General features: G+C 38.1%; 1 protein-coding gene across 1 annotated transcript; it reads left to right on the top strand.

Annotated features, from left to right (window-relative positions):
- Nucleotides 1-1380: 1380 nt before the first annotated feature.
- LOC306874703 (calpain-2 catalytic subunit-like) lies at nucleotides 1381-16083 on the top strand (the record flags this gene model as incomplete). The annotated part of the gene is made up of 21 exons (XM_079424911.1): nucleotides 1381-1617; nucleotides 2629-2698; nucleotides 3886-4004; nucleotides 4250-4383; nucleotides 4589-4757; nucleotides 7200-7283; nucleotides 7367-7452; nucleotides 7532-7606; nucleotides 7688-7848; nucleotides 7940-8109; nucleotides 8574-8585; nucleotides 8998-9209; nucleotides 9494-9530; nucleotides 9663-9728; nucleotides 9812-9869; nucleotides 9995-10059; nucleotides 14880-14948; nucleotides 15330-15408; nucleotides 15498-15614; nucleotides 15741-15799; nucleotides 15890-16083. 21 exons carry the CDS (start codon nucleotides 1381-1383, stop codon nucleotides 15911-15913), a joined length of 2103 nt encoding a protein of 700 aa, XP_079281037.1. The 3' UTR covers nucleotides 15914-16083.
- Nucleotides 16084-18340: the final 2257 nt, after the last annotated feature.

Here is an 18340-nt window from a genome sequence, read left to right as displayed (position 1 = left end):
ATGTGAAATATCTTATTCAGGTCAGTACTTAATAAACAATGACATGCATTTTGTATGATCCCTCTTATTTTGGTAAAATAATTAACATTTTGCCGATTCTGAAAGGTGTATGTAACGTTTTGACTTCAACTGTATTTTGCCAGTGATTGTCAAAGTTGCTCTAAACTCAAATATCTGCACAACTGCGCCATCTGCCGGATATTAAAGTCGTTTCAGCCAGAGCGTGCAATTTGTTGGCTGTAGCATCACCGTTCATGAGTTTTGATAGTGAACAACAAACTACAAGTCATTTATAATAAATACTACGAAACAAAACAGAAAACTCCAAATCACAATCACAAAATGTTCGGTGATGTCATTTAAGCATGTGATTTGGCAGATTTTGAAATTTGTTAGGGAAAAATAATGGGGTGATTTGTGGTATCTATGATTTTGAGATTGCATAAAACCTACAGGACATAGGCCTAGCCATGTTATACACACCACTTTCTAATTAATAAGCTAGAACCTTTAATCCCACAAATCTTAACGCTGCTGAATACATGTGGTTAGCTGAGTTTAGAGTCTAAAAACTTGACAGACCTTCAGGAGGCCGGATAATTTTAGGATGAACTGGAAGTTGAAGCTGTTAGGAAGCACTGTAAACATGTTCATGTCTGTGGTTTTGAATTTGAATGTTAAACCAGCACGCATGAGCGTCTGGCCATATAGTGTAGATCAAAACATAGCCTACTTTCATCATATTTTTGCTATGACAGTCGAGGATTTTTATTCAACTCACTTAATTACAATTTCTAGTTTTATATTTTGATACATTTTTAATGCTTTTTTTTTAACGTTATGAATTCCTGCATGTTCATATAGGCCTACTTATTTTGTGGTTTTAACTACCATTAATTCTCCTTTTTTAATGTGAAAATATAACATGCATGTAAAATGTAAATAAATGAACACAATTAAAATATTCTATATTTAAAGAAAACAATAAATACATAAATTTTTTTAAATATTTGTTAGTGTCAATAAACAGCAGGTCCCCAGTGTGACAATATACAATTGCGCTATATATAAACATTCACATCTTTCCTTCCTTCATAGTATTTGCTTATAAATACCTTTCCTAAATTAAAATAAGTTAACTAAAGTATTTACATTTTACTATTTATTTATCTACTACTATTTATTTTGCATCACAGGGTTACATGATGTGCAAAACCAGTTTGAAAGCAACACTTGCCCTCATGTGCTGACGGGTCTGACTCCACCCTTCACCGCTTTACCATACAGCAGCTCTCACTTTAAAACCAGCATCAGTCTCATACAAGCACGTACACCACACAAGCTTCAGAGAAACTTGAGTACGACCGACTACAGGACAGCATGTCTAATATTGCAAAAGTTCTTTCTAGGAAGCAGGATAGAGGAGAAGGAGTGGGAACAAATGAGAAGGCGATTCCCTTCAACAAGCAGGACTACCAGAGCCTGAAGCAGGAATGTCTGGCCAAAGGAACCCTGTTCTGTGACCCGACCTTCCCTGCTGAATCCGACTCTCTGGGATACAATGAACTCGGGCGGTATTCCTCCAAGACCAGCGGAGTGCAGTGGAAGAGACCTAAGGTACTGCAGTGTGTGTTTGCTTTCTTCCACACAGGTGGAGTTTAGGTAGATATTAAGGTATGCTTTTGTAATCTTTGTATGTTCTATAGAATTTATTTCTACCTGAGACGAACCTTAAAATTACTTTTACCCAATTACTTAAATGCAAAAACTTATTTTTCTATATATAGTGAGGTTAATTCAGTATAAAATAGTAATATCAATATTAAATATTGATTTAAAATAAACATAAATATTAAAAACTGTATTTTGTTTTGTCACGCTATTCATTATCATAAAACGATTTTAAAAAATGTTTTAAGGTTCATTCAAAATTTAATAATTTAATAATAGCAATATTAAAAAAATTTCATAAATAAAAACTGTTAAATTAGATGTTGCCGCATTGAACATATTTTTAATGATCTATTTTTGTATTTATTCAGATCTATTTGAAATCAGCTAAGTTTTTAAGGTGATATTTGCATTCACGAGGTACAATTGAAGGAGTTTTAGTGATTAATACAACTATTAAATTAATTTTATAAATGGTAAAATTGAAAATTTATGTTTAATCGCTGCCTTAAAATCTTAATAAACCCAAAGAGTCTAATAACTTCCAAAGAGTCCAATAACTATATACATAAATACAATGAAAGAAAAAAAATCTAACAAACAGTACTTTTTCTGAGATACAAAACATGTATTGTTATGTGTGTGTGCATAGGTTTTCATGCATGTGCGCGATATGCTCACTATGGTAACCGACGGCAACTCAGGTTTCTCTTTAGGTGTGAGGATGATCTTATGTGTCTGTTGATACTTACAACATGCAGACTCTCTGCTCATCAGTTTACATTGTTGATGCTTTTTATCAGTATTTTTTTTTCTTTTATGAATATACAAGCCACGGCACATTAGTTCAACTGAACTAAGAGCTAAGAGCAAGTACAAGCTATTGTCATTTAGGTGTACCTTTACATAACGTAACACTATCACCTCTAATTGTTCTCACATTGTCCCTTTTTAAAGGAGCTCTGCTCAAACCCTGAGTTCATTGTGGACGGTGCCAAACGGACAGACATCTGCCAAGGAGCTTTAGGTGAGAAAAGAGCCTTTTGATCAGAATGATGGCCTGTAGCATAATTCATAAATTATTTACAAATTGCACTAACAACAGATGAAGTCAGTATCACTGCAAGCACAGCATTAAAAAACGTGATGAATATGCAATTTCAGGATATTTTATTATGAATTACTATATCAAATGAGGGATTTAGTTACCTCTATCTGCTGGTGTGTCCGCTTTATGTTGACATGAGTAAACTGTCCTCCACCCCAAACCCACACAAACTCACATTGTGCAGTGCTAATGACCTTGACACAACAAATATAATCGTTATACATATGTGGCTTATGTGGTAATCAGTTTCTCAAAAACACAACAATTACTTTTACCATTTAACCATCAACATTTTATAAAAAAAAAAAAAACACTGCCCATTTAAAATGATATATGAAGTTCCGAAAGAAATGGATTGAACTCAATTGAAACTGAAGTGATATGACTCAGTGCCTCCTTCAGTTTTTTTCATCTGTTTTGGTACAAAGCGTAAAGTAGAAGGCATACAATGTAAGAGGTAACATTTACTCTTAAAATAGAGGTTCTTTATTCACATTTATAGTTCCATGAAAAACTTCTAACATCCATGGAATCTTGTCATTCCACACAAGGTTCTTTATAGTGGAAAAACATTCTTCGGAATATTGAAATGTTGTTTTTCACAATAAGAAGAAATGGTTCTTTTAGAACTGTTCACTGCAAGGTTCTTTGAAGAACCAAAAATGTTTATTCTATGGCGTCACTGGAAGTTTTACATGACCATAGCACAAATGGTGTGGGGCGAAATACATGCTCATGTTTTAGTGGTAAGTGGATAAGAACAAAGTATGAACAACAGTAATAGTGATGCTAGCTTTAGCAACCACTAATTAAAGTTACCTCACAATGCAAGAGCATTTCTTGTGTTGTGGCAAAACATATTGTGAGATATGGGAGTGGTTAAAAACCTATGATTGAAGGTAAGCTTAAAGGTTGTAGGTTCATACCCCATAGTGGTCCAACCACCACCACCATTGAGCAAGATGTATACACGCAGAATCCTCTTTGAGCAAAACACGGAAGCCCAGGTTGATCCTTGAGGGCTATATATGTAACAAATGAACTGTAAGTCAGTTTGCATAAAACAATGAGCTCAATGCAGAAGTATCTATTTGATTCATTGGCAGGTGACTGTTGGTTGCTGGCGGCTATTGCATCGTTGACTTTGGATAATGCAATTCTAGAACGTGTAGTTCCACCTGGACAGAGTTTTATAGAGGACTACGCCGGTCTCTTTCACTTTCAGGTCAGAACATACAGTGGGATAAAAATGTCTGAGACCACACTAAAGATCTGGGATTGAAAACCTGGAAGAATAGTTACAAAAGAAAATTACATAACATTAGAAAAAAATACTAAATTATTTTCACTACTTGTCTCAGACTTTTGGACCTCATGTGAGTATTAATTACAACACATAACCCTATTAGAATTCCAATGATAAGTTAAGGGGACACTATCAGACTGATTGTTGTTGTTCGCGTCTCTCAGTTCTGGCAGTATGGTGAATGGGTGGATGTTGTCATTGATGACCGGCTGCCCACCAGAGATGGGAAGCTGCTGTTTGTTCATTCAGCCGAGGGCTCTGAGTTCTGGAGCGCCCTGCTGGAAAAGGCCTATGCAAAGTAAGTGTATGTGTTTATTCATCATAAATTACCTGCTACTACTAACCTAAACTGTAATGCTAAACAATAAGATACTGAGTCATCTGCAACCCTTGGTAAACACTGTGCCACAACCACAGCCTACAAAACACACAATGTTCATACAACATGTCACATATACATGACATGACCAACCAGTGGCGCTGATTATTCCCATATTTTGAAGGCTTAATGGCTCATATGAAGCTCTGACGGGAGGTTCAACTACTGAGGGTTTTGAGGATTTCACCGGAGGCGTCGCTGAGAGCTATGAGCTGAGCAAAGCTCCTCCATACCTGTTTAAGCTCATGCAGAAAGCACTGACACTGGGATCATTACTGGGCTGCTCCATTGATGTGAGTCACATTCCGTTTCTGTTAATTCACATCATTTAAAACTTATAACTGTGATCTGTGGTCTAGTTAACACGGTTTAGAGACCTAAGCTTTTACAGTAGATTCAGGATATTAATTTCCTTGTGAAACAAAACAATTTGCATGTGCTTTGTGGGTGTTTTACAGGTGACTTGCGAAAAATACTTGCCACATATGCAAATAGGTTGAACTCACCCATATTTAAAGGAGGATTTTGTGTCTGGAAATATCAAATGTTTGCTCACTTATTATGGCTCACACTAAATACCAGGAGTTTCAAGTGTGACAATTATTATCATTGCTGTAATACATAATAAGTAGGGGTGCACTGATATAAACATGTTGGCTAATAATATATATTTTTTGAAGCTGATATCCACTATATTGTCCAATATACAGTATATACGTGCACACACACACACACACACACACACACTACTAGAGGTAGGCGATATAACCAATATCTTATTTCACGGTATGAGAAATTTTATTTCACTATAACAATATATCTTGATACAGCTATTTTTACTTTTTTAATTAAAAATAAGAACAAAGAAACAAATTGCAAACACAACAGAACAAAAATACAAGTTAAATAAACTTGTTTTTTCAGCTACAGTAGGTTTATTTAACATAACGTAATACTACAGAAATTTAATAATCAAGTGTATAACTAAAACACTGTTTAGTCTTCACTGTATGAATCAAATATGAATTGATTCCTATTAAAGAGCATATTTTGTTGTTTTAATATTAACATGAATGACAGACAGCAGCAGGTAAATTGCTTTCCCTTTAAGACAAGACTGCACAGATACAATATAGTGAAACACATCCAGTTTTCACCCAACTGTTTACATATTATTATTTGACCATTTAAGCACAATAAGACAAGAAAGAAAACTGAATTCTGAGGCGTCACTGCATATTGAGTTTTTCACTGCTTATTGAGTTATGACGTCTCGTCTAAGTAACCAGGGACATTCCCTTTCAAGTTGGTCTCTTGACATTGCGTAAAACGCTAGGGGAACGTTTAAAATCCTTTCCAAATTTTTACATTCCAAAAAGTGCCATTCCTCAATCCAGCCAGGTTAATACAGCGTGGTGCGTGCTCTGCTCCTCAAAGTCTGGTACTTGACCTAGTTGAAACACCCAGACATGCACCTGGCAAGTTGCAAAGATAGTGCCGGCACCATCAGCATCACCTAGCACACAGTCGAGAAGCACTGGACTAATGTGCATATGGGGTGGTCATAATGAACCCAGACAGCAAGCAGTGTCACCCCCACATCTGGCCAGCATGGATTTCACACGGGCCAGATGTGGGCCGGATCTGGGCCAAAACTATGTTGCTGTCTGGGAAGTAACAAGTGAATTGGTGCATACAGTATTTTGACCAGCTTATATATGCGGGACACATAAATGTTTTGTAAATGAGGACGCAGCAATGAATTGGTGCATGCCGCATAAACCCAGCCCTATAGCAGGACATATATATTACCCATCCATTGTAACTTTGCAAAGTGAGGTAAACACACAGGAGTAACAGTAGCGTAGCAAGCTAACAGCTGGAGCCCTTGAAGATTACTGAACAAAGTGTAAAAACAAAAAACTGTGCTATGAGTGCCTCAGTCATCCAATGCAGTAAATGCAGACACAACATGCAGTATGTAAGAGGGAATCTCCACAGTATAAAACCTAGCAAATGTGTTTTGTAAGGACTGTCCCGCCGCTAAACAAATGTCCTGTATAGACATACCTTTAGACAACGCCCATGACGATGCCAAACTCCTCGTGGAGTGGGTTCCAGGCACTGTCCACTGGAGAGTGTGCCTTCAACTGCGGGCATTAGGCTTCATAGCTATGTGGACAAGAAAGATTCTGAGGTAATATGGCACTCGGTACTGACTTTATAGCAGCTGAGCCCGCCAACCAGACAAGCACTCAAAATGACATTGGCTATTGCAGCACAATAGCGTGATTTAATAAGGCTTCAGGAAGGTTTTAAGAAAGAGATTTCCCCTAGCATTTTACACAATGTTGAGAGACTGACTTGAAATAGAACTCTATTTAACATAAAGCTTTCCCACTCTGTATTTTCTCATTCATGCTTGTTTCTTTGTCACTCCTAGGTCAGGTGTATATAATTTGTAAGTGTGCTATGCGATATATTAGTATACCGTGAAATAAACGATAAAGCAATATCTCTAATGATTCACACTTGTACCATGGGAACGAAAATATACCGTCATACCACCCAGCCAAAGCTAGGTTTATTTGATCAAAAGTATAGTAAAAACCGTAGTCCTAATATTGTGAAACATTACTATTTAAAATAACTGTTTTCTGATGTAATAAAACTTTTTTTAAATGTAATTTATTTCTGTGATGCAAAGCTGAATCTTTTGCATAATCATTGAGCAGATTACCAGTTCATATGAGTCAGAGGCGGTGACGAGTCTGAAGCTGGTGAAGGGTCATGCCTACTCCGTCACGGGCACAGAGGAGGTCAGAAACTGTCACTGACACTGAAATATGGATTTGATATGAAAAACTCAAACGAGTCCTAATGGCTGTCATCTTACTTACAGGTTCATTCTTATGGCCGTCCGGTTCAGCTGGTATGTATCAGGAACCCGTGGGGTCAGGTGGAGTGGACGGGCCCTTGGAGTGACAAGTGAGTTTCCCTAAACAGATCTTGCTCTTTCAACATTAGTCTTAAGAGTCCTGTAAAATATTTCCTATGTCTTTTTCAGTTCCAAAGAGTGGAACAGCATCCAACCAGAGGAGAAAGCTAAATTGGTTTATTCAGGTGAAGATGGAGAGTTCTGGTAAGAGAACTTGAGATTTTAACCCTCAAAAACTTAACCAATATGTTGACGAATACTGACCAAACTTCCTTGTCCTGTCAGGATGGCGTATTCGGACTTCATACAGCAGTTCTCGAAGCTGGAGATCTGTAATCTGACTCCAGACACTCTTTCAAGCGAAGATGCGAGCCACTGGAACTATAACCAGTTTGAAGGCAACTGGAGGGTGGGATCCACCGCAGGAGGCTGCAGGAACAACCCAGGTAAATTAAATCAACCACAGTGTGCTTGAAACTAGGTTTGTTTAAGCTGTTTTTTGATCCATGGTTTGACCATTTGGTTCCTTCTCTCCAGCAACATTCTGCTCAAACCCTCAGTATGTGATCAAGTTGGAGGAAGAAGATGATGATCCTCATGATGGAGAGGACGGCTGCACAATCCTAGTGGGTCTGATGCAGAAAGATGGTCGTAAAGACAAACGCTTTGGACGGGACCTGAACACCATTGGCTTCGCTATCTATAAGGTAACTATTAATATTGCAGACAACATTACCATCAACACCACAACCAGCAGAACCACCAACTTTATAATCACAATCACATCGTCTTAGTTATTAGTTCTGAGTTTTTTTTTTAATCCAATTTCTTGAAGGATTCAAAAAAAATTAATAAAGAGTCCTGAACTAAACCAACCTGTTCTTAATTTGAAGCAATTCATGGGTAGTGTAGTTCTTTACCTGGAGTTTGGAAAGATTTTTTTTTTTTCCTTAAATAAAGTTGAAATATCGATTAATTGCCTCTAAGCTCATGGTAGATCTGTCTTCAAATGTTAAAATAAAGTGATTTTACTTCCTTAATGCAACTTCCTTAAAGCACACTTTACCAGTGACATAACCATCAACATTACCACTAAATAACAGAATATTTTTTGTGATGAATTGTATTAATTTGAACACTGAATTATACAATATTCTTTGATGTTTTTCAGGTTCCAGATGAGGTGTGTATTAAGTCAAGATGTTTTGTACATAAGAATAACTGGACACCACAAACGTAACCCGTTGCTCTTCAGTTTTGATGATACTACAGAGACGCTAAAGAGACATGATGATGGTTAAAAAAAGGAAGAAAAATTATATTTCAATGCTTTTTGTGTTCCCCTAAGAGACTTTGCATTCATTGGCAAAGCCTTTGTGATGGTTGAGTTTTTTAAAGGAAAGCAATCCTTTTGTTAGAGACCTTAAAGTTTTGCAAAAGAATGTGAAAATTTGGCTCGTGAGCACTAAAGCATTAAAATTTTTCCACCCATTTTTTTCTATCATGTCGCTTTGGGACATCACATAATACATTGAAATGAAACAACCTTTACAAATTTTCAGATGCCATTTCATCCATCTATGATTGTGTTGCAGATCATGGGTCGCAATAACATTCATCTTGGCCCTGATGTACTGCTGCGTCAGCGGTCCATTGCAGGGAGCAACACCTTCATCAACCTGCGAGAGGTGAGCGAGCGCTTCAAACTGCCTCCGGGTGAATACGTCATCATTCCCTCCACTTTCGAGCCGCATCGCAAGGGGGGCTTCGTATTGCGTGTGTTCACAGAGAAAGAGGCTGCTGCCAGGTTTGTCCCAAGTGTTTTTAGTATGTTTTAACAAAAAAAAAAAAAAGAAAAAAGAGAGATTAAAAAAACCAGGAGATTATATAGTTCCAGTTTTAGAGTGTTTATTTTGTATATTTCAGGATATATATTTTACATAGTTCTCATTTTAGACCACATGGTGGTGATGTTGATGTTGCCTAGGTTGTGTTCTGATTTCTATCTGATTGTCAGAACAATAAGTCATTACTAAGCATTTTTCTATTTGCACCCAAATGCATGATGGATGTTTCTGACTCTCATCTCAGCCCGATGGATACGGATATCAGTGCAGATGTGAAAAAGGTGAATTTATTATTTATAAACACAGCGTGTATTATGATTTATCAGAAAGACAATTCCATAAATTCAGACATACACCATATAAAATTAAAATTACTTTTCTTTAATGAATTTAAATATTTTTTTCTTTCCCAGCAATACATATCTGAGAGTGATGTGGATCCACATTTCAAACATCTTTTCAATCAGATTGCTGGAAATGTAAGTCACATGGGTGGTCATTTTCAGTTTTGGGTCGATATAATTTTTTTCCTAGTATGCCTGATCTTGTCTTCAATCCGCAGGACTCAGAGGTGTCTGTGTTTGAACTACAGCAGATCCTGGACAGTGTTACCTCGAAACGTAGGAAAATAAACTTTTCCGGTTTTATTCACATTTATTGAAATGTATATCTGAATTTGATTTGAAATCACCTTCAAATTGTTTAACATTCTTTACTGGTCATTTTCAAAATTTATTTAACACAGGAGCTGATCTGAAGACAGATGGATTTAGTATAGAAACCTGTCGCCACATTATGAGCCTGCTAGATGTATCCTTACCTCACTGGATCATATGAATGGATACTAAACCCCTTTGCCCCCTTGACAGTTTAAGTTAATATTTTTAATAATTCAACAACACATTCACTTGTTCACAGTTCTCTTAGCTTGATTACCATTTCTATTTTGCATCTTTTGTATGCTTTTTAAACACGGATTTTCTGTTTTAAAGGGGTCATGAAGTGCCTTTTTTATTATGTTGTACTGTTCTCTGAAGTCCACTTATAATGTTATCCAAATTTTTACATCAAAAATCATCATAATTTAGAAGTAATAGGCTATTTTCTGTCCTGTTTTGACCGCCCTCATCTAAACGCTCTTTTTGAATAAGTGTTCAGGATTGCAGACTTGGAAGTAAATGCCTACTGCTATGATTGGCTAAGTTGTGTATGTTTTGCTGCGTTCACGCCATGTCGTAATTACTGTAATTCCAAAATGACAACACGGCGTTTTAAAATGAAAACGATCCTCACCACATCTACACTGGCATTTTCACTGTGTTTCAGAAACGATCTCCGTCCACACTACACAACCGAAAACGCATGTCACATGACCATTCCTGAAGGTACAACCATAATAGATAGATTCCCTATTATTTAGATGGCGGATGTGTCTACGTGTTTGGAGCAGTAAAAAGGGGAACCTACCTATACATATCTATGGGTACAACAATGAGCATGATGTTATTGTTTACACGGTCGTCAAGGATACATAGAGAGAATGTGGGCAGCCATGCCATCGTTTTCAAAAGTCTCCCTCAGCGTCCCAAATGAGAAACTATACACTATGCACTTATGTATTATGTACTCAACCATGTAGTGTATGAATTAATAATAAAATAATAATAAAAGCCTCGCCCCCTTCGCAATGTTATTAAAGCTCCGAAAGTTGAGTGTATGAAGTATTCAACATTCCACACTTCATTTTGTCTGTCATTTAAGTGCATCATTCGGGTATTTAAAGTGCACTTTTTGTTTTGTTTTTTGGAATTCTCAGTGTGAAAGCACTACTCGCATTATTTCTACTACAAAACGTCTTAGAATAGTGCATAAGTACGCAATTTGGGACACACCTTCCGTTTTGGTAACTCCACCAGGGAGGTCCGTAGGGATCGATGAACCTGCCTGTCCTAAGTCAGGATAAAGGAGAAAGGTTGGGCGTCTCCTTCAGGAGAATAAACATTGGCACATGGAATGTCAGGACCATGTACGAGTCACAAAAGACGGCGCAGGTAACAGCCGAGATGAGGAACAACAATCTGACCTTGTTAGGCATCAGCGAAGCACGGTGGACCCAAGCTGTACAGTGACGACTGATGACAGGAAAGCTGTTGTTGTACTCGGCGCATGAAGAGAGTGTTAGGGTGCGTACCTCAAACACAAGGAATAGGCTTCATGTTGTCTAAACAGGGCTCTGATTGGATGGGAGGCACATGGCCCCAGGATCATCACAGCATCTTTCCATACCAAGAGGAGGAGGATCAAGATGAACATCGTTCAGGGCTACGCTCCAACGAACGACAGTGAAGAGGAGGATAAAGATCAGTTCTACAATAGACTGTAGAAGATCCTTGAGATCTATGGACAAGGATGTCACCATCCTCATGGGAGATATCAATGCCAAGATTGGGTCAGACAACACTAGATACGAACAGGTCATGGGCACCCATGCCCTGGGAGTGATGAATGAATATGGAGAGAGATTTGTGAAGCTGTGTGCATTCAACAACCTGGTCATTGGAGGCAGCATCTTCCCCCACAAGCGGATCCATAAGAGTACATGGCAGCGGCAACATGAAACAGCTGTATGATATCACCAAGTGACTCTCCGGGAAGTTCAGCAAGCCAGAAAGACCCATTAGAGACAAGCAGGGCAACACCATCAACAGCTTAGACCAGCAGATGTAAAGATGGACTGAACATTTTGAGGAACTCCTGAACAGGCCAGCACCTCCGAATCCCCCAGACATCGAACCAGCAGATGTGGATCTCCCAATCAATTGCGAGAAGCCGACTAGGGAAGAGATCAGGAAGGCCATCACCCTGATGAAGAATGGGAAGGCAGCTGGACCAGACGACATCCCAGCAGAGTCGCTAAAAGTGAATTTGGAGGCGCTCAGGAAGCTCCTTAGGTTTTACGGCATTCCAACAAATATGGTCAACCTAATTAGGAACTCCTACGATGGCATGTCCTGCAGGGTTATCGATGGAGGGCAGCTTACCAACAGCTTCCAGGTGCGAACCGGAGTCCGACAAGGATGCTTGTCAACGCCGTTCTTCTTCCTACTGGTCATTGAATGGATAATGAAGTCATCCACTAGTGTGCGCAGGAACGGGATCCAATGGACTTTGTGGAAACAGCTAGATGACTTGGAATTTGCAGATCATCCTGCCCTCCTTTCACACAGCCAACAGCAGATGCATGACGTTGTGGCATTCATGTCATCACAAGTTGGCCTCAACGTCCACAAAGACAAGACCAAGATTCTGAAGGTCAATACCACCAGTACAGAGCCAATCATTCTGAATGGAATTCCCCTGAAAGAAGTACAGTCCTTCACCTGCCTGGGTAGCATCATAGACCAACAGGGCGGCACAGACGCAGACGTTAAGGCAATGATTGGCAAAGCAAGAGCGGCCTTCATACAGCTCAAGAACATCTGGGCCTCTAGGGAGTTGTCCATGACAACCAATATCCAACTGTTCAATTCCAATGTGAAAACAGTCTTGTATGTACGGAGATGTATGGAAACTGTATGGAGCAGAGACCTGGAGGATGATAAAGACCACCCTCAGGAACATCCAGACGTTCATCAACAGCTGCCTCAGAAGGATCCTCCAGATCCTCTGGCCTGACACCATCAGTAACGCCAACCTTTGGGAGAGAACCTGCCAACTGCCTGCTGAGGAAGAAATCAGGAAGAGGAGATGGGGCTGGATAGGGCATTCCTTGCGCAAACTGCCAACACAAATCACCAGGCTGGCACTGAGGTGGAACCCTCAGGGAAAGCGGAAGAGAGGCCGTCCAAGAAAAACCTGGTAGTGTGACCTTCAAGATGACACCACAAAGATGGGTTGTACCTGGCAACAGCTGTAGAGAATGGCCCAGGACAGAGGACTCTGGAGATCTGTTGTTGACGGCCCATATGCTGATAGGGGTGACGGGTAGTAAGTAAGTAAGTAAGTTCTGTTTTGGTCTGTTTACACTGAAACACAACCCTGGAGTTTTCAATCTAAAATGGGGTCTGCTGCATTTTCAAAGTCTCAAGGGTCGAAAACACCGTAGTAGTGTAAACAACAGGCATAACAGTAGCAAAAGGTATGCATTTTAAAACGAAAACGCACTAGTGTAAAGTAGCCTTAGAGGTAGTCTCAGCCTAAGACTTCACGCCCACGGACCATTAGCTTAACGTCTGATGCATATGGCACACTTTTCTGGAAACACTTCAGGAATGTCGAAGTCGTAATCTTACTGGTTGAAGTAAAAAAGATTTCCTGGAGATGCGAGTGTCGCGCTTATTTTCGGTCCCACGGGAAACAAAGATGCCGTGGCGCCAAACCCCCTCACGAAAGAAGAAAGCGTCCTGTTTACAAATGTGACGACGAACGCTTACCAGGGTCAACTAAACGCTGGATTTCCAAAAGTATGTGAAATATTTAATGTTTGCGGCATATCATTTTAAAAATACATCCGAGAGTTTCACACACTGGTTTGTTATTGTGGCGACATTTCCACGCCCCGAAACATGACGCTAAACGAAATGAACGATGATTGGTTGTTTGACATGTTGGTCAAACGGCCTCATGGGCGGGCCTTGGCCAATACAACCTGCCATAGATTCCAGACCTTCTGCCGTCAGTCTGAAGGTCTGGCTACGCGAGACTACCTTAAAGGTAGCGCCTGGTCAAAATCGTAACTCTCAGAACATTCCGAGCTTACAAGTGGTCATTACAAGTTTTGGAGCATGTGAAGGCTTTGGTGTTGATTGTGTTTCCATAGAAACACATACTTCAGCTCCGAGTACGACATGGCGTGAAAGCAGCTTTTGACAGCCTACATCCTTCACAGATGGACACTGCTGTGATTTAGGTTAAAAACGCATAAATACTCAGTACATGTCAAACGATCCGTTTAACAGACAAAGCAATAGTGATCATGTAATAAAAACAGTTACTCACACTTATGTGGTGCGACATTACTGTTGGATCCAATATAGTAGGCACAGCATTGTCTTTTAGTTTCAATTATTCTGAAAATCCTGCGTCAAATTAAGCCTTGTTTTGTAAATGTATCAGTGGTGAAATGAAGTGAACATAGGACCAAGTCACTCTTTCCTAATGTTGGGATCAGCCAGAAGGCAATGCAAGGACTGTGTTTTTCCACAACTTGGTACAGTGTCTTCTTGTCTTCGGGCCGTCTTTATTGTTAGGTTTCTGCGTAGACCTGCGTTTGTCTCTCTCGTTATTTACTTAATGTTGTTACTTAATATCGTTGGGCAGGGCTAAACAGGCAGTGATGTAGAAGTAGGCACTGATCTTCCTCTGTGGAGGCGGTGTTTAGCCTCACTATTACATCATAGTCATTTTGGTAGACTGCCTTCAATATAAGCTGTTTTTAGACTAATGAGAAAGTTTTGAGTTCTGAAACTTACAGGACGTGTACACTGACCTTTTTATGTAAAAAGATTTGATTTCTCAGTTCATGACCCCTTTAATTGTGAATAATGTTCTCAACAGAGTCCATTCATTGTACAAACACAGCAACCAAATTAATCATGATAACCCTACTATAACCCTTAACCTTGGTTCAGAAAGACAGCAGTGGCAAACTCGGCCTCGTGGAGTTTCATATACTGTGGATAAAGATCCAGAAATATTTGGTATAATATATTTTTTAGATCAATTATATACATTAAAGATGAAAAATCAGTAATACACTGAAAAAAATAATTCAATGAATTTACAAAAAAAAATTAAGGTAAATGGTTGCAATCAATTTATTTTTGCTACATTTAAATAAATTTAGATTCAACATATTTTTATTTTTTAAATGTAGCTAAAATAAATTGTTTGCAACCATTTACCTTAAAAAAAGTTAGTATCATTTTTTTCAGTGTATCAGCTGATAACCAATAAAGTACAGATCTATTGTGCATCCTTACCACAGAGCAACAACTTTGTGGGCTCTAAATTTCAGATAAATTCTTCATTGTATTAGTGATTTTAAATGCTTAATGTGGATTTTATATCATCCTCACCAGGAGGTTTTTAAGAAGCATGATACAGACAACTCAGGAACAATGAGTTCCCACGAGATGAGAGATGCCATGAAAGAAGCAGGTAATTAATCTACGGTTAGTCAGACCATTGAGAACAACATAGTCATTCATTTATTTTGCATTAATGGTTGTATTTGCTTTTCTCTACAGGGTTCCAGTTGAACAATGAGGTACTTGAGGTGATAATCTCACGTTATGCCAATCAGCAGTACGCCATTGACTTTGATTGCTTTGTTGGCTGCCTGATTCGCCTGGAAATGCTCTTCAGTAAGTTTTGCTGAAGATTAAACAGTTTAATGTTTTAAATTACCTGAAATAAATAGCTATGAATAGGAATTACAAACATTTGTTAATGCTGGTTTACATTAACATTTTCATCTGTGCTCTTCACAGAAATATTTAAAACATTTGATAAGAAGAGCACTGGGAAAATCGAGCTGGATATCCTGCAGGTGACACAAAAGTGTGAACGTGGATTACAATTTTAGTTTTTTCTCAATTCAGCATTTCCATTTACAAATCTGTTGTTTTGTGTTTTGCAGTGGCTTTGCTTGGCCCTTAGTTGAAAATACACTTACCTTGCACCAGATTGCACCAGAATTGCATTAGTCCATTCATTTCCTGCAAATAAACTGAAGAGGATGCAGAGTAAAATCAACCAAAGACGGGTATTATCTAAACTTGGAATTGCTTAGAGAATGCAGTTTGTTCATGGAAATAAAACCATTTGTCACTTAAATTCACAGATACCTCATGACTATTTTTTTATGTGAGAGATTTCCGATTCATTAACTGCTCAATAACTAAAAGAATAATAAAGCAATACAAAGGGTGTTTATGATTAAACACAAAGCGTGTTGAACTCGTAATCAAAAGGTTGCGAGTTCAAGTCTCAGGTCTGGCAGGGATTGTAGGTGGGGGAGTGAATGTACAGCACTCTCCCCACCTTCAATACCACGACTGAGGTGCCCTTGAGCAAGACACCGATCCCCCAACTGCGCCGCAGCATAAATTGCTGCCCACTGCTCTAGGTGTGTGTTCACTGCTGTGTGTGTGCACTTAGGATGGGTTATATACAGAGCACAAATTCCGAGTATGGGTAACCATACTTGGCCACATGTCACTTTCACTTTGTCACTTTTTTCACATACCAGTTTGCAACATCCAGACTGTTTGTACAGCTAAAATAATTGGAAACTGCTAAGACTGGAAGCTTTGCACATTAAAGTTCAAAATGGCCACAAACGCTCTAAAAACTGGCTATATTTTATAGGGCTGAAACTAGGCAATACTCACCGATTTTACACAGTCTTCCATCAAGTATGGATAGTAGCCTGCACAAATAGGCGTCAACACCTTTTCTTAAATTTGCATTTACATTGAGTCATTTTGCAGTCTCTTTTATCCAAAGCGACTTACAAATGGGGGATACATATAAAGCGATTCTTCTTAACAAAGCGGCAAACACATGGGAAGTGCTCGTAATGCCAAGTTTCATGCATTGTTCAAATAAGTACAAGCTAGAAAGGGAAGGAATAAATAAAGAGAAAGACAAACGTTTTTCTTTTTTTTCTTTTTTCTTTAATTTAGGATGAAGTCAGGTAGTGTCAAAAGAGATGAGTTTTCAGCTGTCGCTTAAAAATGGTAATTTCTTTCAAAAATTGTGAAAAACTGTCATTTTTAACGCTTGCGTCATTTTAAGTCTGGAGATCTAATACGTTTGAGGATTGAGATTACATACTGACCTGAGAATCATTTTCAACTATCAATAGCCTATTTCCAAAATCATTTTGCATCTAATTTTAGAAACAAAACTAGCAATGCGCGATTTGCTTTAGTCGGTTCATTTCAATTAACAGTTTTAATTGGATTAATTTATTTTAGTCGATTCGTGACTAAATAATTCAAACTCACAGTGAATCGTTTGGAGCAGTTTCTCAGTAATTAGGATAGTTTATAAAACATAGTTCATTTGGTAATCTCTCAGCATTGTGTAAGCATAATAGCTATTATTATTGCCACCAGCATTTTGAAAGTTAACTTTTGAAGATTTTAGTCTTGTCATATAAATTAGTCATTAGAGTGTAAATCTGGCTAAATGTGTGAGATGCAGGTTTTTTCCATTTCAACAAGAACAATAGGTCTTTTAGTCTTAACAACATTAACTGGCACAAAAAAAAAACACATTTCAGTGCTTTCAAGACAGTAGCTACATGTTTTTAGAGCTTTATTAAAAAAAGGTTTATGTATATAATAATGTCATTTAATTTGCCAAGAGCTAATTGAAATAGCTAACTGAAAGTGAAACTGAAAACAGTTCCCATTTCAGTTTCTAAAACATGCTTAACTGTATCCTGGATATACATCTTCAATTTTGTCATTTGTTTTAAGTTTTCCATGTTTTTTCCACCTTTAATGTGTAAAAAGTTGTCATGACGTCACGTGTTTATTTTGCGTTCATCAAAGGAAATGTGTAGATTTGCTTGCAAATTATGTTGGATAATTTGATAAATATTTAGTAAAATCATATATAGCCCATAATTTTTTTTATAATGCTTTTTTATAATGCTTTTTTTTTGTCAACAGATAGCATATACAATGCATATCCCACTGTATAACAAAAAACATTTCACATGCCTCAACAAGGAACAAGGAAAAATAGAAGAAAAAAGGAGAGAGGGTACATAAGTGTTGCGAATGATCAGACTGGGTTTCAAGATTCAAGAGTTTTTATTTGTCACATACACAATTATACAGGGTATAACCAGCAGTGAAATGTAGGTCAGGTCCGCTCCAAGGACAGTGCAATTATAAAGTATACAGAGATTAAGAAAAAATAGAAAAAAAAATAAGAGAATAAAATATAAGATAAAAAATATAAATATAAATGTGCAGGTCAGTATGTTGTTGACTTAAATAATATTGGAATGTGCAAAAAGAATGTGCAAAAAGTTGTACAGGGTATTTAAATGGAAGCAAAATGAGGTAGAGAA

This window comes from Barbus barbus (assembly GCF_936440315.1).
Source record: "Barbus barbus genome assembly, chromosome: 9".
Classification (NCBI taxonomy): Eukaryota; Metazoa; Chordata; class Actinopteri; order Cypriniformes; family Cyprinidae; genus Barbus; species Barbus barbus.
The sequence above is the reverse complement of the archived record's forward strand: the minus strand, read 5'-3'. Positions and strand labels throughout refer to the sequence as shown.